Raw genomic sequence first — 23,126 nt, forward strand, 5'->3', positions numbered from 1 at the left:
TTTTCAATTGTATTCCTAGTAAATAATTAGAACATAAAAAACTAAATATCTTCTCATAGGTACTCATTACCACTCGCTCGGTTTACGGTTGACATAACAGAATACACAAATACACAGATTCAATGACAGGTCTTAAGTTTGGCACGTGCCAACCAATTATTTAATTAGCTATAGGACGACTGTTGGGCAGATTTTTGAGGTTTTATTATCAAATGAATATTTTTGTTTCTTTTCACAAAATTTATTGTTCATACTTTACAACGAATAACAAAAATAATAATATTCTATTCAACTTTCTATTTCGATTTGAAAAAAATTTCCTCACAAGTTAAGACAAATAAGTTACTGTCCTGGCAGATTTTTATCTACTTTAAGAATGAAAATTGATCAATTTCTTTAGTTTTATATTATAATTGTGTCTGTTACTTTATGATAGTATCAAAATAGTATGTCAAACAATCGAAATAAAGAAAGTATTTCATTTATAGTTAGAAATTGTGTTGTGAATTTCCGCCATTTATACAGAAATTTAACGGAGTAGGCTACTGTCCTGGCAGATTTTTTTTGTGTTAATGAAATAAATGTCCATATTTTTTTATATTTTCTTAAAGCTTATACTTTAAACTTTCCAATGAACCAACATTTGCTTACCAGACATTCATTTTGAAGAAGATATTTAACTTTATATTACGATTTTGAGGTAATTTCAACAAAATTTCAAACGTAATCGGCTACTGTCCTGGCAGATTTTTTTAGCTTTAAAAATCGAAAATTATATTAAATTTTAGATCTTTAGAATGATTATTCCCTTAACTTTATAATCGTACAAAAATATTATGCCAGACAGTTGTTTTGGAGAAATTATTTCAATTATAAGTAAATTTTTCTCGGCAATTTCAGCCATTTTTTTCTTAAAATTTAACTGTCCTGGCAGATTTTTTTTAACTTATTAATTTTTTATTTTAATTTTTTTAACAAATAACGTAAGTATATACCCTGTTCTTTATTATACAGTTTATATTTCAACAATATGTTGAGTAAAACAAAAGTAACAGATGAAAACGTATCAAAAATAACTGTCCTGGTTTTATCTGTCCTGTTTTTAGACCTTAAAGGGGGAGATAATTCATCAATAATTTGTTAAGATGTTCAAGAAAATCATATTTTACCTTCTTTTTCATGCATATTTTACCGTTTTGAAAGGTAAGGAAATATTAAAAACAAGCAAACACTGTGAACACATTGAACATTGATTGTACGCTCAAGCCTTCTGTTGATCTGGAAAGGATTTTAAAATGAATTTCAATTTGTTCGTTCTGTTGATCTGACTCAAAATCTTGGGGTATGCCATCCACTGAGTGTGTAGCTGATGTGAGGCAACGGTGGCAGTTGCAAACAATAAAAGAATTGATCTTCTCTCTCATTAATAATTATCATGTTCCACCCCATGTAACATACTCCAGTTATATAACATATATAGTTGTATGTGTACATGTGTGGTTGGGCTATATTACCTTGGCTTCGCAAGACGGTCATACTGAACACAGTGTAGAAGTCTGTAAGAGTCTGGTGACCTCAAATTGTGTTAATAACAGTATAATATTGTTTCATTATGTGTTATTTTATTAATGTGAATATTTAAAAGTCAATTATTAACGCTAAAAGTGGTTTTATAGTATATACAAATATATATCCACTGAATAACGAACTTCCCAATCTACAGTAATGACATCCTTAGAGTCTGGTACAGATTTGTTTTTTAAAACAAGTTTTTCTTGTATAAATATGTGTTTTGAAATATTGTTTTTAACCAACATACATATGATCAACACAAGGCATAAAATACATACAACAAATAGTACTTTGTGCATTTTTGCGCATACAATGTAAGCATACATTTTTGTAAATATTACTAGCAACAGAGGCCGGATTTAGGGGGAGGGGGTAGGAAGTCCAGGCCCCCTCCTTATGGAGCTACATTTATTATGGTTAATGCAGACGTTTTACCTGTTCCACTCCAAATGTAGCCTAGTTTAGGGGTCCCCAGGCCCCACTTTTTCAAAATCCTGGATCCACATCTGATCAAAGCACAACAAGTTATAGCAAATAACAATGAATAATAAGCACGGCATATAAAAGCAAACATGAAATGCAGACAAACTGACATTCATGCAGTAACTAATAAGCATTAAAATAATTTGAATCAAGTTTTAAAGGTACATGTATGCATCAAAAATATAAAGGCCAGAGTATATAAAGGTAAATATAAATTCTACACCTCATTAAGATATACAGGAGGAAAACTGACAACAGCTGAGTATGGCTCCTGCATATTTGAATGAGTGCAGCCCTTACCCTGGGAACATCAGCTATATTGTCATGGTTGTCATTTCTGAAAGAGTAACTAAAGTTTTAATTTCAATAAGGTCATGTTAATATATTGAACATCATGAACATTATTCATTAACATTTTTCCCCCTCTTAGTATTACTATAATTTTAAATCATCTAATATTAAACTTGGTAATTTTGATTTAGTTGAGAGCTGTCAATATGTGCTACAATAATCTTCATAAATAAATGTTAAGGCCTAATACACTTAATCAGACATATTTGAAATATAAAAAAGTCTAAGTATTGATGAAAAGTCTTTAATCATCGGATCAGTAAAGACAAGAAGGCAGTTGAAAATTCTTTATAGTGGAATATATGGTATGGGTAGTGCTCATTGTGGAAGGTTGTACCATTACCTATATAATTTGGACTCTAATGGATAGTTGTCTGACTGGCAATTAAACCATATCTCTTTATTTTATATATAAAACAAAATTCATAGATATGAATAGTGATAACTGACAGACTGTTATACATGTATCTTATGAACATTTGAAGGATGTTTTTTGATAGATTTATAGAAGTTTTTGAAACAAACCAGAAGTTCGCTTAATAACTTCTGTTCCATACAAAGAAATGGTAATTTGGATTTTTTTACAATCAAAGTTCCATAATTGTAAAAACAACAAATCTGAAAATAGACATAGTCATGATTATTGAAAGGAAGCTTGTTTTCATACATTTACAAAATATATTTTTTTGCTATGAAATAAAAACAAACATGACAAAAGACAATTTTTTTAGCCATTGAATTTAATGAATTACAAAATATAAAACTGCCGATGTATGTACAAAAAGAGAGCGAGGGAGAGAAGAAAAGAAAAATGTATTTTATGAAATGCAAGGAGAGCCATGTTCTGGATCCACCCCTGTTACTGTTCATATATTGATCATCAAAACCACACAAATACAATAGTAAGCTGAAAATAGTTAGATTTTCCTCATGCATACTGGTATTGTAAATAGTCATCTGCTGTACACAACATGCTTTTCTTTCACTTTGCCGTCTCACTACAATGCTTCATATTGCTAGTAGCAGCTGATATTTTACTCTTCTATCTCTATGCAGAAAATCAACTAATTGGTGCTTACATGTATTCATAAAAACTTTCATACCTTTGCATATTTACTTTACAGGTATTGAAATGGTTAATATGAAGATAGTTGAAGAACCATCAAGCTATGGGTAAGTACCCCATGCTTGCCTCCTTTTCACATTTTGTTATGCAGGGGCCGTTTATAACTTACTAAATAGTTTAGGACTGAGGTTTTTGCTCATTGTTAAAAGTTGAACAGTGACCTATAGTTGTTAACATCCTCATCCTTTGGTCTCTGGTAGATACATGTAGTTGTCTCATTCATTTAATTTGGCAATCGTACAACATCTTATTTTTATGATAAATGTATGTACTCACTTAATAAAAAAAAAAGGCCTTTCGCTATAAAAGAATCAAAAATATTTTAAAAGTCCTGATCCACCAGAGTACTTTACAGATTTGTAAACTTGTTTGACATATATGTATTTCAAAAGAAAAAAAAACCATCCATAAATATATAAAATCATTTGATTTTAAAATTATTTCCATTATGACTATTTATCATCTTTAATCTCAATAATAATAGCCAAATTAAGTTACAGTATTGTCATGATTGTTACCTAGATAGACAATTAACCAAAGAAAGATCACTCTCTATCTACATGTATATCAAATTGTCAAATTGCAATTGTGAACCCATATTTTTTGGAAGATAAGTACATTGACCTATATTTTCAAAATTAGTCTACAATCTCTCTTTCAGATGATTTTAAGAAAAATCTATCATACCTAAATCTGATGGTCTAGTAATTAACTTAATAATTATATATGATAATTTTCAGGATGAACAATTTCAACAATCAGCAAACCCAACAAGAAGACAACCGGTTGAAGATGAGAGTTCCTCCATCAAAGTTTTCTGGTCCTCAACATCTTACAAGATTGGTCAACAAATGTTTTAGTAAACAGATAGATTCGTAAGTTATAGACATGATTGTTTATGTTAGTTACAGACATTGTGTATAATAGTTCCAGACATGGTATATCCTAAGTTACCAGTACAGACATTATGTAAACACGTAGTAAGTTGCAGGCATTGAATATTCTTATTTACAGACATTGAATATATTAATAGTTGCAGAATTTGTATATCCTAAGTTACCAGTACAGACATTATGTATAGTAATTATAACTTGCACACATTCAATATTCCAATCTTCACCTGGTGGCAAAAATAATTTATTTCTCTTGACAAATGTTACAATAGTTATTTAAGACAGTAAAAAAATTTAGAGATGTAAAATTGTTGTTTTTGAATAATATTCAAGAAATTTAATAGGTAATCCAAAAGAGGAATTCTTGTACATGTTGAACAAATTAGATGAATTTTAAATAGAATGATTGTTACATATCTAGCACTCAGTGACTGCTTCTTTTTTGCAGATATACATATAAATTGTGTCCATTTTCTAATGTATCACAACATGAAGAATCATACAGGTGGAATCCTTACAATGGAATTCTGGGGTAAGATTAGTTTCAAAGGTTATTTTCATAAAATTTTAATATATCCATATTTTCATGGATTGTCTCCCTTTTATACCCTAGCCTTGGTCTTTAAGCTGGTAATAACAGTGTTCTTAGTACATGGAATGCCAAATGCTATGCTCTACCTGGTTCATTAAGGGAAACAGAAAAATTTGAAATGACTTACGAGGGGCTGATTTAGAGGGTGTTTAAGGGGTGTGTATCCCTGGTTATTAATTTGGAATGATATGAAAATATTTCCAATCTACCTTACAAATATTTTACATTGCTGCATGAATGTTTGGCAATAAATTATGGTTCAACAGGCCTTAAACCAAAATTGATCGATCCACACCTGATTGAAGTTGAACTGATCTGTGCCAGTTGTAAAGTTATTAATAGAATGAACTAAAATATATAAGTCATCGCATTAAAGCCCCTTTTGATATTAATTTTGGTTATTTTTCAAGTTGCAGAAATTTTAATTTATTGAGATTTCAGTTTTTAATTTATTATTAGGATGTCAAAAGATGTGAAATTTAATACTCGGATACTCGGTCATGATACTCGAGTACTCGTGAGTACTCGGATGAATCTTAAACATCTACTGAAAGTTTAAATTTTAGGTGTGATGCAGTGATTTTGTTATTACCTTTCATAAACATATTAACGAAAGACAAACGTACAACAAAAATAGCTTGATCCTCTGTTTTTGTGTCAATTAAACAATGAATTACCGACCGCCGTTTCTACAAATAATCTATCATAATAGCAATTATTGTTTGTGTACATGTTCATGAACCAAATTCCAATAAAATCATAAATATTTGCATATAAAGTCCAACAAAGTAGACAATATATGTATCAACTATAGATTAAAGATTAACAAAGTTTAAACATTTATTACATTAAATGTACATCTCATACCAATCATGTTTACAAATAACTATTGATTAACAATTAAAGGTGGGAAAATATGAGGATCAAAGGTAAGTTTACGGCTTGTAGTATAAGTTATTGAACTGTGTTTGTACACCGTTAAATGTCACTAATCAGATGTGTGGGGTTCAATGCAGGTGACTTTTATCTTGTTCTTGTTTAAAAAAATTATCTGATCTACAACTTCAGCTGAAAGTCTGTTCCTAAGTTTAGTTACGACAAGTCCGGCACACGAAAATATCCTCTCAGAAGGAACTGACATTGCTGGAACTGCTAACACACGTTTTGCAATAATAGATAAACGTGGGTATCAGACCACCATTCAAGCGGAGATTTATTGAAATCAGATTTATCTAGTAAATAACTTTGTAGTTCTAACTCGTCTTGTGATTCCGGTCGTCGTTGCCTCTTTTGGTGGCGGAGTATCAGAGCCGCTTGTCTCTGTCAACCGTTTTAGAGGCATTTCATCGATAAGACCTTCTAAAAATTCCTCTGCCTTTTTTCTTTGTTCAGAAGATAAGAAAGTTAATTGTTTGTATCTCCATACGGCTGATTTTGGTGGAGGCATTTTAATGTACTGAATTTAAATGTTATTTTTGATGTGAGTTGTTTTTACGCTGTTAATATATTTTAAATTAAAAGTACGAAGGGATATTTCAAAAGGAACTTAAGTGGGGGAAATTTGAGGGAAACGTCTCAAGATTTTAAAAAGGCAAACGAGTATCCGAGTAGTAAAATAGTACTCGAGTACTCAGCCTTCCGACCGAGTTGCCATCCCTATTTACTATATAAATTATCCAATTTACTAATGTTTACCATTGTATAAAAAAGTTAAAAGTGACCACTAAAATTCAAATATGATCTCACATTACTAATATATAGTAGATACTTTCCACAATGTAAATGGAAAGGGAGATAATCTGGCATTCAAAAGTAGTGAAAGGTTTAAGCATTAGGATGCATGTAGTAAATTCATGTCATTTGGTAAACTTCAACACAATTTATGATGATTTTTTTATATCTAACATTTAAGATATCCTTACCTTTTAGCAGTAATATGGAAACAATTTTAAATGGTATATCTACTTGTCATTTTTCTGAACAAGACTGAATTTACCAAGTATTTGTTGTCAATACCATATATAGAAGGAATGATATTGGGTTAATGATAACTCAGCAGAAAGTTGCTTTGTTGCTGGCTTGTCCTAGAAATATTTTACCTCCTGCAGTTGTAAGTAAACAAATTTCAATGAATTTCAAACAGTTCAAAGCAATTTTAGATTAGATTGGTACTTTTATTTAAAAAAAAATACTTACACTTTTTTTTTGGTGTCAGGTACATCGTAAACATGCAATAAAGTTGATGACATTGTAATTTTGTAGTGTTTGGCAGGAATGGGAAATTCATAATAATACCTTTGTTGCCATGGTAATGAGAGAGGGAGATAACTGTGGAAATTTATTTAGATCAATGAAGGTAATGAATCTTACTAGCATATATATAGAACAAATTTTAGAGGTGCCTGAGTAATTTCAATCATGATTTTTGGAAACTCTTTAATCAGAAATGTAAAAGGAAATTAAAAAGAGTAGATTCAAAGAAAAGTCTCCTATTTGTGATCTCCATCTGAAAAATTGATTTAAAGATTAAAGAATGTACTACTGAGCTCACATCTTCAGCATGATCAAGGAGGCCCATCATTGATTCGTCAATATGCTGTGATATTCACTGATTACTGATGAATGTCTTTGAAATAACATAAGAATTAGGACCCAGTAACCATGGTAACTAATAGGTTCCATTTAAAAATGGCTAAGTTCTTATTTATATTTTTACTCTTTGTTTAACAAAGGAATTAATAACCATAAATTAAAAAGTACAAACAATCAGAAGGCATAATAAAAACAATTTAATGAAAATTTGACAATGGAGGTAAAGAAAGTTAGCTATTGAAATGGATTGCATACATATAAAATATCACTTTGACTACAATGAAATATGGTGACGCAGTATGATTATTAGAAAGTAACTCAAGAACAAATACATTAGGGGAAACGTTATTTGGTATCAGTGCAGCATAATAGACGAACTATGTGCATCAATTGAAAAAGGAAAGATAAAAGGGTGCAAAACTTCCGGTTTTAATTTCGTCTTCAAAATCGAAAGAAATGAAGCGATGTCCGAGAAATTTACTATTTTGAGTCATTAAAATCATTTCAATTTTTAACCGTTGCCTTCCCTAAACTGTTCTTGAACGTGTTTAGAAAGATGGTAAGGAAATTCATGAAGTAAATGTGACGAAACAGTCAATACAAGTTCGTTGATGCTATGAATCTAGTGTGATTTCGACAATTTGAAAAAAAGGCACCAACTTTTAAGTCATCTCAAAATGACCGAAATTGTGTGAAAAAAATTTTCAGGATCCTTTAGTCACTAATTAACTGGTTAAAGTTACATTTTACTTGTTTGCTTTGTACAGTTTTTTCATATTTTATTCAATAACATAGAAAAATAATTTATCGTATATGTCTAACAACTTTAACTTAGAAAATACCTTATCCGTATAGTATTGATTTAAGATTTATTTGTTGTTGTAGAAATTATTTTAATAGACAAATAATATATATTTTTGAAGGTTTTTTTGAGATGTGGGAATAAAAATGAAATAGTAAATGTATCAGAACCATCAACGTGTCAGTATCACATGAACTTTAATACTCCATACGCCTGTCATCCTCATGCTATGCTGGTGTTCCCTACACTATCCGAGGAGTTACGTAAAGAGTGGGAGTTATTAGAAGGCAGACTAGTGAATGAAGAAATTACAAATAAGGTAAAAACTTTGCCATTTTTTTCATTTGATTAATAAAAAAAACTTTGTTAGAGTTCACTGTGAATTATATTGTAGCTAAGTGGTAATCCATAAATGTCAACCATTTTGAATGTGTGCAGAATGCACAAAAGGGATACAGGGTTAAAAATCAACATTTTTTGCTGACGCTTTTTAAAAATTCAAGTTTTTACCCTTGTTCCTAGAGTATTTTGGTTTTTTTTAATTTTATTATTGTAGTAAATAAAGGTATCCACTGTGCGTTTGTAAATATAGCGAAATTGTACTTCAAAATGTGCATATATAAAAAACAGCATTGAAAAGAATCAAATAGAACTCATTATTGGTTATAAAGGTGCTAAAAAAATATGATTAACCATTTTGGTCCAGACATATAATAATTGTTGGTAATAATGGTTGTTGTATACATTTTAGGGAGGGTGGGGGTCTAAAAAAAGTGTATTTTTTTTGCACTTTGGAAAATGGTTGACAATATGGAGGACCCCTAATTTGTTTTGAAAATAGATATCACATAGATATGCGATGCACTTTATCTTTTTTATCTGATGATGCTGAAAGTTATTTTTATTTTTAAATGGGATGCAATATCTTCCTGAATTTTGCAAATATGAAAATCTTCAACATACAAATGGCTATGCCTGAATTTATCATTAAAACATTCTAGACAACTATTCAGAGAGTAGATGTGCTGTGCATGTACTTTAAAATGGTCTATAATCAAATTTGTAAATCATATGATTTCAGGGATATAAAAAACGATTACATGCTTTATTTGAGAAAGCTGGGTATTATCTGTCAGGTTCAGAAAAAGACAAATTATCAAAAGAAGCTGTAAAGAAAGAAGAAAAGAAAGAAAAAGAAGAAAATGGAGAATTTGATACATTATATCAATGCACACAGGTATGCTGGAAAGAGAGAATAAACTTAATATAACGCAGGTAAAGATTTTCTCAAGAAAATACTGATATATATACCAGTACTGGTACATATAAGTTTGCGACACTGTACATTAAATTTGAACTAATAGTTCTTTTTAGCTCACCTGGCCCGAAGGGCCAAGTGAGATTTTCTCATCACTTGGCGTCCGTCGTCGTTAGCTTTTTACAAAAATCTTCTCCTCTGAAACCACTTGCCCAAATTTAACCAAACTTGGCCACAATCATCATTAGGGTATCTAGTTTAAAAAATGTGTCCGATGACCCCGCCAATCAACCAAGATAGCCGCCATGGCTAAAAATAGAACATAGGGGTAAAATGTAAATTTTGGCTTATATCTCTGAAACCAAAGCATTTAGAGTAAATCTGACATAGGGTAAAACTGATTATCAGGTCAAGATCTATCTGCCCTTAAATTTTCAGACAAATCTGACAACCTGTTGTTGGGTTGCTGCCCCTGAATTGGTAATTTTAAGGAAATTTTGCAGTTTTTGGTTATTATCTTGAATATTATTATAGATAGAGATAAACTGTAAACAGCAATAATGTTCAGCAAAGTAATAAGATCTACAAATAAGTTGTCATGACCAAAATTGTCAGTCGACCCCTTTAGGAGTTATTGCCCTTAATAGTCAATTTTAAACAAATTTTTGTAAATTTTTGTAATCTTTTACAAAAATCCTCTTCTCTGAAACTACTGAGACAAATTTAACCATACTTGGCCATAATCATTATCAGGGTATCTAGTTTAAAAAATTTGTCCGATGACCCCGCCTTCCAACCATCATCATGATCATGGCCGACTTGGTTAAAAATAGAACATAGGGGTAAAATGCAGTTTTTGGTTTATATCTCTGAAACTAAAGCATTTAGAGCAAATCTGACAGGTGGCAAAAATGTTCATCAGATTTAGATTTATCTGCCCTGAAATTTTCAGATGAATCCGACAACCCGTTGTTGGGTTGCTGCCCCTGAGTTAGTAATTTTACAAAAATTTTGCAGTTTTTTGTTATATCTTACATATCATTATAATATCTAATACTATTAATTATGATTTTAACCTTATTTTACATGATTTCCAAAGCATCAGTAAATACAGGTGAGCGACACAGGCTCATGAGAGCCTCTAGTTTAGAAAGTGCCATTTGTAAATCCTGAATTGACTCTAAAATTATATAATATATTTATAGATGAAGATGTGGAGTATGTGTCAATGAGATACACACCAAATGACACAAAAACTTAAAACACATCTAGAGGTTAACATATTCAACCAGAGACAATTGTCTTTACAATATTTTAAGCTCTTTAAATAATTCATATTTTATTTTTATTATTACTTTTACTTCATAGGAATATCAGAAAGTTAAACAACAGTTAGATGCCTTAAAAATGGTGCTTAAAGATCCCATGGTAGATTCAAAGACAAAAGAAAAAGTTAATAAAATGGATGAAAATGATAAACAAAACAAAAGTAGTAAAGGTAAGCATGGTCAATTGTAGATTGTTTAAAGTGATGCTGAAAAATCAGATCACATTGAAATACAGATCCTGTATCCAGGCTTGGCTTTTAAGAATAAGACAACACTTCGTTTTATTTTCTCCTTTAGAGACCTTTTGAGATCCTCTGGTTTTATTTTAATGATACAAACCTTCAAAAATTTGAGGCTGAATTTTCATTGGCTGATGTAATAATTGCCAGATAAGAAAGTATGGCTGCTTTAATAATTGCCAGTATAGAAAGTAGAAGAGAGTGTCGTCAGATCCTTGTAACCATTGCATGGATACCTTATTTATCAGATTGTTGAAAAAAGTTCAGCTTTTGGAATCGAGAATGAATCCCTTAATTGAGGTGAATTTGATTGCAGACAAGAAATTTGTATTATATGGAGCAAATATCCATTGTGAATGTTTATATATACATTGTATTACACAGATATCTTGAGATTGACATATCCAAAGTTATTAATTCATTTTACAATGGAGTGATATATATTGGGCTAACCCTGTAAGTTGATTGGTTACCATGACAGGGGATGTTATTCCATATTATTTTTTTTTTTTTTAAGTTTTGCATATAATACATTACCTGTTTTATAATCTGCAGTTAACCTTGACCCCATGAATAATTTTGAATCTAATAGGACAATTTAGACTACTTATGTGTTCAAAAAGGACCTATAAGTCACATTCCAATGGAATTATTTTTACTTAGATAAAGTGAAATATTTCTAGAAAACTAACAATTTCACAAGGAAAAAGTGTATAATATTTTATATAAAAATAAGGATATGTGGTATGATTGTCAATGAGACAGCTATCCACCAAAGTTCAAATGAAGTGGATGTAAGCATTATAGGCGACCGTACCGCCTTCAACAATGAGAAAAACTCATAATGTATAGTCAGCTATAAAATGCCCCGAAATGAAAAATATGAAACAATTCAATTGAGAAAACTAACGGCCTAATTTAAAACAAAACAATTTACAAAAAACAAATATGATAGACATGAACCAACGTTATTAGATTATTAAAAAACATTTTTTAAAAGAAAATCACTACTGAAATTATGAATTTGAGATTTTGTTATTGCAAACCTGATACATGTACTGTCATATTTTTCACATTTATTAAATATTGCAATAATTTCTGAATTTACAGTAGAAATTGTTATCTCATAATTTTTACTGACATTTGATAACTAATTGGACATCTTACAGATAAAGCTGTAACTTGATTTCCTTGTTTGCTTCTGAATGAAGAGATCAATAATTTGAAATTGATGTTAAAATTGAAATTTAATCACATTTTCTTTATCTTTGTAGGCAGCAGTAAAAAAAGGAAGATTTTAACTAAGCTTACAAATTTAATGTCTCAAAGGGGTAATACACATGGTGTAAGCTAAAAAAAAGCTTTAAATAATGTATATTTTAATTTGTATGTGAAATACTCACTTATGTGTAATAGGATATCTTTATTTGATATATTGGATCCTTGCAAGGTCTACATGTCTGTCAAACAGGGTTCACCTGACCTCAACCATCATTTCATGGATCAGTGATCAAGATTAAGTTTTTGTAATCAAATCCATATCTCAGATACTATATTAAAGCAATGTGTTTCATCTGACCTTGATATCATTTTCGTTATTCATTGGTCAATGTTAAGTTTTTGTGGTTTGGTCTATTTCTCTAAACCTTAAGTGCAATAGGTCAACTATATTTGGTGTATGGAATGATTGCATGGTGTACATGTTGTCTGGCAGGGTTCATCTGACCTTGACCTCATTTTCATGGATCATTGATAATGTTAACTTTATGTGATACATGTACTTGTAGTAAGACCTCATATTACAGAATTTACAAAAATTCAATTATAATTAGTAAAGCAGGAGAGATATTTCAGTGTGTGCACTCTTGTTAAAATATGTTATGAACAACAAATCCAATCAGTATAATTGTGAACAAGTAATAAAATGCTGAGGGACAATCAGGAATATGTTTGATAGACAGCTGGGAAATTTGATTGTTGGACAAATGGGAATTATTTGACTAATTTATTTGTGTAAGTGTGTATTGAATAGTTGCATGTAATTGTGGAAATATGATTGTTGGACAAATAGGAATTATTTTGACTAATTTATTTGTGTAAGTGTGTAGCTGATATTAAATGCATGTAATTAATAAAGGTTTTTTTTTTAAATCATAATAAAAAAAATAGATGGGTTTTACATATTTATTTTGCACATATTAGTATCATTTAAATGCCAAAGGGCTATTCCAGTAAAGCTGGACTACTCATGATACTGTAAATTCAGAAATTATTGCGAGGTTTTTATTTATGCGAATAATGCAATTGAATGAGTATCGCAATAATAAGAACTCGCATTCTGATATCTGATATAAATAACTGTATGCAGATTTTCCTGCAATCGCAATAATTAATCTCGCATTTTTGTCCTTTCCACAAAAATCGCAATAATAAATGCACGCAATCATTTCTGAATTTACAGTATTTTGTCTGTGGGTTATAAGGGTGGAAACTAAAACAATGGTCACAAATGGAAATAAAAATTGTGGAGGGTATGATGACCTACCCCCACCCCTCCCACATTATTTCCTGGAAAAGCCCTAAAAAACATTGGAACAATTGATATAATATATCGTATCGTAATGATTCCATATTTTTTTATGTTGGTTTTAACTCAGTTGGAATTTTCCAGGTCCTCAAATGAATGAAACCAAGCATCTTCTATTTTCCCCTGTTCTACTGGGGTTGTGCTTCTTGCATACAATTTAAAGTTGGTGAATGTATGGTTCTTCTTTGTTTTTGGTAACATAGCCTGTAGATTACACCCTGTGCCAAATACACTTAGAATAGTGTGGTAATTCCAGGAATAGATGCTCTGGCGGCATTCTGGGTAGCAATTTTTTATTCAATGAAGAATTTTGTTGGTGCAGGAGAATCTGGGTGGGTTCATGCAGTATGTGAGACATTTAGTGTAGATGTCCTGCAACTTTCATCTATGTGGATTGTGTTATTGACCTTATTGGTCATATCTGCTGTAGTTGTAGAGAAATTGAATATTCTGTTGTAGAAACCATTATAAGTGAGACGTAATCTTTTAACTGAATTTGTCGAAGTCCGATTGTTTTAGTTAATAACTTAGATTACCCCTCTTTCCCCAGGGTGCCCTTATCCCTTTTCAACCCCTCATAGTAAGATATTAATACAACAGGATAACAGAATTTGAAACAATTTAAAAGAGCGCTAAAAGCCTGAAGTAAGCTAATAGCATAAAATTTACTCTGAGTAAGAACAGACAAAACTGTGCCGTATGATAACTTTTACTGCTTGGCTTCCACTAGATATATAAAAGTTAAATGTATTTTGTGTTTCAGGAAGGTAAAATCTTTGATGGGCATTTATGTTGATCATTGTCATTTTGCGTAGTTTCTTCTGTTACCTATTCTAACATCGGACTCTGACTTCTTTTCAACTGAGTTATACTGTGTGTATTGCTGTGTGTTTGTTTAGTTTACATTGGCTAGAGATCTCACAAAACATGTTTAACCCCGCCTCATTTTCGCTGAACTAGTATACATTTTTGTTTAGGGGCCAGCTGAAGCCAACCTCTGGGTGCAGGATTTTCTCGCTGTGTTGGTGACCCATTGGTGGCCTTGGGCTGTTTTCTGCTCTTTGGTCAGGTTGTTGTCTCTTTGACACATTCCCCATTTCCATTTTCCATTTTATTTATTTCTGTTCCTACAGGTGTAAAAATAAACTTAAGTTGGGTTAAATCTTTGAGATGCCCCCTCTCAGGTAACAATTGTATCGTCTTTACTGCTATGGAGAATAGAAGAACAATAGATATATACACAACAATAGGTGATTTAAAGGGTTTAACTGAGTGGACAGACAAAACACCATAAGGGAACAACCATTTAACTTCAAGGGTGGGTTATGGTTTTTTCCTAAAAAAATATTCTAATCCCCAATTTGATGAAAAAAAATATTGTGGTCAAGCAGATGACAAAAAAAAATTCTGAATCTAGATTTTCCCCATACCTTGTAGTGTTAAATCTTTTTCAAGACCACTGCACAGGTTGTCTGAGTTCATAGTAGTTTTTGAGGTGTAAACACATTCATTTTTGTCCATGTGTTATTATGAACCTTAATTGAAAACAATATTATAACAGATGTCAATCAACAACAACCACACTAAGCTACAGGGGCCATGGCTTGGGACAGGAACATGTCAGTCAGTCACACGAACATGTCGGTCAGTCACACGAACATGTTTCATAGTCAGTCACACAAACATGTCATATTCAGTCACACGAACGTGTCAGAAAGTCACACGAACATGTCATAATTGGTCACAAGAACATGTCAGTCACACGAACATGTCGGTCAGTCACACAAACATGTCATATTCAGTCGCACGAACATGTCAGTAAGTCACACGAACATGTCAGTAAGTCACACGAACATGTCGGTCAGTCACACAAACATGTCATAGTCCGTCACACGAACATGTCATATTCAGTCAAACGAACATGTCATATTCAGTCACAATAACATGTCATATTCAGTCACACGAACATGTCATATCTAGTCACACCAATATGGCATATTCAGTCACACAGACATGTCATATTCAGTCTCACGAAAATGTCATATTCGGTCACACGAACATGTCATATTCAGTCACGCCCTTATGTCATATTCAGTCACATGAACATGCCATATATTCAGTCACACGAAAATGTTATATAATTCAGTCACACGAACATGCCATTTTCAGTCACACGAACATGTCATATTCAGTCACAGGGACATGTCACATTAAGTCACACTTACATTCATGTTAGGACACACACATAAACATGTCATATTTAGTCACACAAGGTATTTTAAAGTTTTGGTGTAGTTTGTGGACGCATCAACTTATAACTTAGATCGTGGTACACATATTTATTATGAAATGCACCTTTCAAATGCCAAATTAAAGATTTGACACAGATTTCGTTCTTCCCTGATGATAGAAATGTGATAGTGCAAGCGGGCAGGGTGTCCACTGGACACATTCCGTGCGTTTTTATCAATTACACCTTTATTATAGAGTCACTAAATGCTTTTTATGAACTGATTTTTATTGTATATATAAAAATAAGAAGATTTGGTATGATTGTCTATGAGACAACTCTCCACAAGAGACAAAATGACATAGAAGTTAACAACTATAGGTCACCGTACGGTCTTCAGCAGTGAGCAAATCCCACTTATTGAATGTGGCGGGGTTAAACTGGTATGAAGGCGCCAATCCTCCCCTTACCTGGGACAGTAGTGTAACAGTACAACATGAAAATACAAAGAAAAAACGTATTTTATCATGACACCACTAAGCAAGCAATAGACTTACAAAAATAAGCACATCAACTGAGAACACGAAGTAGAGTATTTAATTATCGGCATGCAAAACAGCGACCATTTTCAAACCATTACAGAGTGTCTCTATAAATCTAAGAGTCGGATTGTGTGTGGAAGGGTCTCAAAAACTTACATTAATCATGAAATTTTTTTCAAACTCCTGCATATAAAGACGGCTCTTCCATTTTCAAATAAAAAGTCTTGAGATAATTAAGGTCTTTTACAATTTCCATATATTATCATTATTTTGATATGAGATACATTAAATTATATATGGTAAAAGTTGTGTTCTGATAGTATTGTTGCAGTTAGAACGGGGATATTTAAGAGGGTATTTTAAATATTAGTCAAAACATATGATTCATCTTAATTTTGAACTTGGTTCTGTTTACTTGAATATTCTGTATACTTTTGTTGATATACATTTAGACTTGGCTTCATATACAAAAAGGATAGTTATAATAGAATATAGAATGGAAACGGGAATATGTCAAAATAATTAAAAACAACACGTTATAAATTTCATGCGTCCGAAACGCTTTTCTGGATTTACCTTCATCAGGAACGCTAAAAGCCGAATATTGGAAAGAAAAGGATGTATAACAACCGAAACAGTTGAAGAGCTCTTTTACCAAAAAGGATCTCAAAATAGCCAAATCCATTAAAGTCAACTTTGCCTGAGGGAGTGGAAACCTTAGTTTCTAATAATTTAAAAATTTATTAACGGACAATTTTAAAAAGGTTTGTTGTAAATCATGTCAGTACCGAAGTACTGACTACTGAGCTGATGATACCCTCAGGGACTGACAGTCCATCAGCAGAGGTATCGACCCAGTGCTTTAAAAAATGAAAAAAAAAACACGCTATAAATTTCATCGGACCAAAGAGCAGAAAACAACCGAAGGCAACAATGGGTCTTCAACTCAGTGAGAAAATCCTGCACCCGAAGGCGGGCTTCAATAAGTTTGATTAAATTGAGTCCAATCCGTTTTGCTTTGTTTTGCTTATTAAATATGATTAAACTAGAGCTTACAAACAACAAGCAATCAGAAAGGATTTGTAATCACTATCTACAGGGTAGTCCTTTAACATATGACCTCGGGCAATATCTCTATTTCTGTTTTTTTTTCTGATATTTTTTCTTTTTGCTGTTTTTACTATCAATGTGTCGCCCGCGCATTCCAAAAAATGGAAAATGAAAATATCAGCATATAAACGTTAAAAAAAGGACTATCTACAGGGTTGAACTAAGGACATCTATATTGTTGACGTGCATTGACGACTAGTAACGTCCGTTACGTCACAGAGGTGTATAACAACGGCAGACTATATCAAAGTATGTAGATCGATATAAAGATGTGACTAAACTGGAATGAGTATCATAATATGCTCTTCGTAGAATTGTAAGTTGCAGTATTTTGATTTTAAATGTCAGCGTCAGCGTCTGTAAACATCTTTTTCCACAAATTGTGTCTGTAATTAATTGTTCTTTTGTTAAATAATTTATTTGATCTTTGACACATTATAAAGCTTTGAAAATCGTAGCCTCGTTATTTTGTTGTAAACAATCCAAGTTTAAAGTATCGGGTAATTGCCGACAACTCTTCGTAAAAATGGTAAAATCAACACTATCAAATGCTGATCTTTTTCCAATATGCATTTTTTTGGCAAGAGGTTTAAGAAAATTTTAGTTGCTTTTTGAATGGTTGACCTGTTAAATAAATATCCGTGGGGACAAACTTAATAAATTTTACACCTACACTTAATTATACAGGGTTGTTTTTATTTAAAAATTTTTGCAACTGGATTTTGTGTTAATTTTAAAAAGAAATGTTTGACACTTAAATTGATCAGTTAGAGTTCGGGTTAATAGAAGAATAATTCTTCTGATGCAAGCTGTTTCGACAAAGTACTGATTTTGAATTGAAAACCCAACAAATGTTTATTAAGATTTCGAAAACAAACAGTTCTAACTGACTAGCTGAAAGAAAGTTATTTATCTATTATAAATTTTTATAGTAAAATACATTTTTTTGTGGATTCTCTTTTCTCTTTGCTTGTGATATTCTCTATTTGAACATAAACGGCCAAAGTGTTTGAACTGAAAGATATTTATAAATAAAGAATACGGTTAAATAAATAATAAATAAATAATTTAAAAAGACCAGACAAAATCCTTCCTCACTTTTCATATTTTCGAGATCGTCGATAAATCTAACGTATATCACGTATATTGACCGGGCCCGATTTGGTGGTTTTACATCTTACAACTGAAGTCTATCCAAATTATTTTTGCAAAGAATTCCGCTCAAGTCGGTGCTAGGGGCCGTCTTAAACTTGCAGTGAGGTGAGAGTTTTCTTGCTTCGTTTTGAAGGCCTCACTGTGACTTTGTGATGAAGAACAGCAATAAAAGCGCTGTTCCTTTGCTTTATGTGTGTATTTTGCTGTGTATGTACTGATTTTGTGTCATGGATGGATACCCCATATCCTTTCGTTTTCTATTATATCAGTATATTGACATGCTTTTTAATTAATATATAAACGTATAATAAAAGTTTTTTTTCTATTTCTTTACGAATATATAGCTTTATGGATGATCTCACTGTCATTTTGTCTATAACTGACTGTTCTGGTCGTACTTACCTGCAGGAGAAAAGTCAGGGATGCCGATGTCATTTTCAAATTTCATTGGTCCGTGTAATAAACGAGACAGTGAAACGTCCCTGGGCACATGAGATCTCAATACTAATACATGTACATTTTAAAATGGATATAATTTTGACCGACAACGAATGGAAGAGATACTCCTTCATCATTCTTAATTTTTTTCGCTCAAATGTCCTATTCTTATTTTTATTTTCGCTCAAATGTCCTATTCTTATTTTTATTTTCGCTCAAATGTCCTAGATTCTGCATGGCGCTCAAACGTCCTTTTCTTATCGCTCAAATGTCCATTGCCGGCCATGACATTCTCCTTTTTTAACACAAAAATTAAAGATCGACTTTAGATAAATTGACAAAAAGTCGACCAGCCCATCTATATTTTTGATACATCTATACTAGAAAAGTTCAACAGGAAGTCCCAGTAAAGTTTTTCTCGCTTAACCATTTGGTTTAGATTTGATGGTTTACAAGATGTGTTTCAGCAGAATTCCCCAATGATTGATTTCCAAACTTTATCATACAAAAATTACTTTGGTAATAACGTTTCAAACGAAAATTCGGATGACACGGGTGGCTCAATAATAGTTTTGGGCCTGCAAGGTGCAAGAACTACAAATATATATCATTTTAATGAAATAAATGTCAATGCACAATCTTATGCTAAACTAACATTTTTGATATCAAAGTACAGTTAAATGTCATTTTGATCAAATTTTGCAGGTATTTATAAACGTAATAAAAGAGAAGCATATAAACATTAAGCTATACTAACATGGCCACTGGAGTAACAGACGAGCAAATGAATCCGGAAGTAATAACTGATGCCTTGACCGAAATTAAATGTCAGCTTCAACAACTTTCAAACGACAGTTCCAAACTACATAAAGATGTACAAGGCGAACACGGACGTGCTCAGCGCATTCAATCAAATGTAGAGAAACTAAATACGGAAATGCAGTCATTGTCAGAAAACATTGTTGGTTTAATCGAGAAGGCCGACAGCGTCCGCCAGGAACGTTTGACTGCTGATGATGAATATTTGGAGCTTCTACAGGAGAAGATTCAAATGCTTGAAGAAGAAAAATTTGTCAGGACACAGTTACAAGTTCAGGATGTTGGAAGAAAGCTTCAACAGGAAGGTAAAAGTTTACAGGAGAGCGAAGCCGAGAATGAGAAGATGCTACTAGAATTTGCCAAAGACGATCTTATAAAGAAGAAAGAAGATTTGAGTGCGATGGAAAGGAGATTGGAAGAAAAACGAATCGAATACGATAAAGAATGGGAAGTGTTCAAGGATGATGTAAAAAGAGCAAAGGAAGAGAAGAGACCGTATATGAGAAATATTCAGGAATTTGACAACTTAATTATGGCAAGGTTCAAAGGAATTCTTAGATTTTCACCTCAAGCTCTTAGTGAAAAAGAGCGTGCTAGTGCCGAATTAACCATACAAAACCTTGAAATTAAGAAAGAACTAGAAGAAGAAAGGGAGAAACTACTGGAATTAGAACTTATGTCACGTGACTTAGAACACGCCACCAATAACAAGCTCTTAGAAAGACGATCGCTTTGGAAACAATTTGATAGCTTTCAGGAAGAGAAATACAAGTTTCAAGGATCAGATGACGCAGGATTTGTATTACATAGGACAACAAGATTGGAAAATTTGCTGGCTGAACCAAAAGCTCTGACAGATGCTCTGGTGTTTGACTGTGGAGACAATGAAGGCAAGGGTTTACACAGGTGCCATAAGAACACCGATGTTTCTATTCCATTCTCTGAAGCAGAGAGAAACGAGCTTCAGTCTTTATTATACGATGGAGAAGAAACGAGTGAAAAAGAAGAGCAGGATGTTGATATTACACCACATGATACACAACAGCAAATGAAATTAGACCAAGATATATCCAATCAAATGGAACCATCTGCAGATGTGGGTGCTGGTGCTGGTCCATCGGATGAACCAGATAAACAACAGGATCCAGAAGGAGACAACGGCCCTACAGAAGACAGCCAGAAGCCCGGATTTCAACTAAAAGATGTCGCTAAGAATTTACTCAAACAGGCAGAAGGAAATATAGACAATTCTGACTCTTTGATGTCAAAAATTCAGAGTCGTTTGAGTGGTCTTGGTGGTATAGCGCGACAAACAGTCGATCCTACAAGGACTGGCTCTGGTACCGGTGCTGGTTCAGGCTTTACATTCTCCATTCAACGACTAAAAAGCGATTCAAGATATAAAGTTGATCCAGAATTTAAGCGTCAAAAAAGACATTAATGAGTTTGCATCGCACCCTTATAAAACAATAAAATTTTCTATAAGCAAATGATATTTTGAGAAGTTTTTTGTTTTATGACTTATGAGCCATGCACATGCTCGCTCATCGGATTGATTTGGCTATCTCTTATTGAAGTATTCCCCAACTCTGCGCTATCTCCCGGATGTTGCTTGAAACATTTAAGTGATTGGCTCAAATACACAACAGAACGATTGAAAGTATTTTTGGAATCAAGCTAGGCAATTTATTGCTTATGTGATTTTTCATAATAAAAAGGAGATATATGATTTCCAATGAAACAACTATCCACCAGAGTTCAAATGAAGTAGATATAATCAATTGTGAAACCGTACGGCCTTCAACAATCAGAAAACCCATACCGTATAGTCGGCTATAAAAGCCCCCGATATAAATCAAAGCACTGTAAGCGCTGTAGGCAGTTAACCAAAAACCAAGGCAAACGTAATTATGAAAACTGTGGCAGTGTTGCTTCAATTTTTTTTTTAAGATTTGAAAGAACAAACATTAAACATTCGTATATTGTACATTTATGTTCATTACAAGAATTGATTATTAAGGCAAATTAATTAATATTTCATCAAGGTTTTCAAAAGCAACTCATATATCAATGTAAATGACCCCCATCTTCACCCCCATATGCATGATGTTACTCCATACCAAGTTTGGAATAAAATGACAGGTGATTATAAAACAGTTGGTCAAACATTCTCGGGCTTTACACTGCTTGAAAGATTTATATGTTTTCTTTAAAATGAGCCATAACTGAAAATTATTATAGGCCCAGAAATAATTTAATAAATAATTAAAGTAAATTCAATTAACCTAGACTCATTTTTTGCATCAATAAAATTTTATAATAAACAAGAAATAATTGTAACAGGATGCCGTTACGAAGTCTCCCAAACAAAGCCCCCATAATTCGTCATTCCCATGGTCTCCTGACATTGGGCAAAGTCCAGTTCATATTGGTTTGGTCTAGTAAAGTGATATGCATATGTGACACCTAGGAGATTGACCCTGTATGTCATTCAAATATTTTTGAAATGATGAACAGGAATAAATATGGTTTAGGTGTGGGTATCTCGACCGTTTACAAGTTCTCAAACAGGAGGGGTGGGGTGACCCCTGGGACTCCCCCTATATTTCATTTGATTTGTTATATTGTCCCATACATAAATACATATGGTTTAGGGGTGGTGATCCCGACCATTTCCAAGTTCTCAAACAGGAGGGGGTGGGGTGACCCCAGGGACACCCAAATATTTCATTTGATTTGTTATATTGTCCCATACATGAATATATATATGGTTTAGGGGTGGGGATCTTGACTGTTTACAAGTTCTCAAACAAGAGGGGGTGGGGTGTCCCCATGGACTCCCCCTATATTTCATTTGATTTGTTTATTGTCCCATACATGACAAGAAATAATTGTAACAGGATGCTGTTACGAAGTCTCCCAAGCAAAGCTCCAATAATTCGTCATTCCCATGGTCGCCTGACATTGGGCAAAGTCCAGTACAAATTGGTTTGTGATATGCATAAGTGA

At 32.5% G+C, this 23,126-nt stretch overlaps 2 protein-coding genes across 2 annotated transcripts; both read left to right on the plus strand.

Annotated features, from left to right (window-relative positions):
- Positions 1 to 1,111: 1,111 nt before the first annotated feature.
- On the plus strand, positions 1,112 to 13,411 carry LOC127709926 (N-acetylglucosamine-1-phosphotransferase subunit gamma-like). Its single transcript, XM_052215631.1, has 9 exons — positions 1,112 to 1,203; positions 3,531 to 3,579; positions 4,273 to 4,407; positions 4,874 to 4,957; positions 7,280 to 7,373; positions 8,533 to 8,730; positions 9,493 to 9,648; positions 11,038 to 11,167; positions 12,511 to 13,411. Exons 1-9 carry the CDS (start codon positions 1,146 to 1,148, stop codon positions 12,588 to 12,590), a joined length of 984 nt encoding a protein of 327 aa, XP_052071591.1. The 5' UTR covers positions 1,112 to 1,145; the 3' UTR covers positions 12,591 to 13,411.
- Positions 13,412 to 17,896: 4,485 nt separating this feature from the next.
- Positions 17,897 to 21,610, plus strand: LOC127709915 (uncharacterized). Its single transcript, XM_052215618.1, has 2 exons — positions 17,897 to 18,021; positions 20,004 to 21,610. Exon 2 carries the CDS (start codon positions 20,056 to 20,058, stop codon positions 21,556 to 21,558), a length of 1,503 nt encoding a protein of 500 aa, XP_052071578.1. The 5' UTR covers positions 17,897 to 18,021; positions 20,004 to 20,055; the 3' UTR covers positions 21,559 to 21,610.
- The last annotated feature ends 1,516 nt before the right edge of the window (positions 21,611 to 23,126 follow it).

Source organism: Mytilus californianus, unplaced genomic scaffold (assembly GCF_021869535.1).
Source record: "Mytilus californianus isolate M0D057914Y unplaced genomic scaffold, xbMytCali1.0.p SCAF_7, whole genome shotgun sequence".
Taxonomy (NCBI): Eukaryota; Metazoa; Mollusca; class Bivalvia; order Mytilida; family Mytilidae; genus Mytilus; species Mytilus californianus.

Excerpts from the sequence above, each read along its gene's own strand:
- LOC127709926 (XM_052215631.1), top strand. The coding sequence starts at position 1,146 with ATGTTCAAGAAAATCATATTTTACCTTCTTTTTCATGCATATTTTACC. Across the intron at positions 8,731-9,492 it reads ATGAAGAAATTACAAATAAG|GGATATAAAAAACGATTACA; the intron begins GTAAAAACTTTG and ends ATATGATTTCAG. Across the intron at positions 11,168-12,510 it reads ACAAAACAAAAGTAGTAAAG|GCAGCAGTAAAAAAAGGAAG; the intron begins GTAAGCATGGTC and ends TTATCTTTGTAG.
- LOC127709915 (XM_052215618.1), top strand. The coding sequence starts at position 20,056 with ATGGCCACTGGAGTAACAGACGAGCAAATGAATCCGGAAGTAATAACT.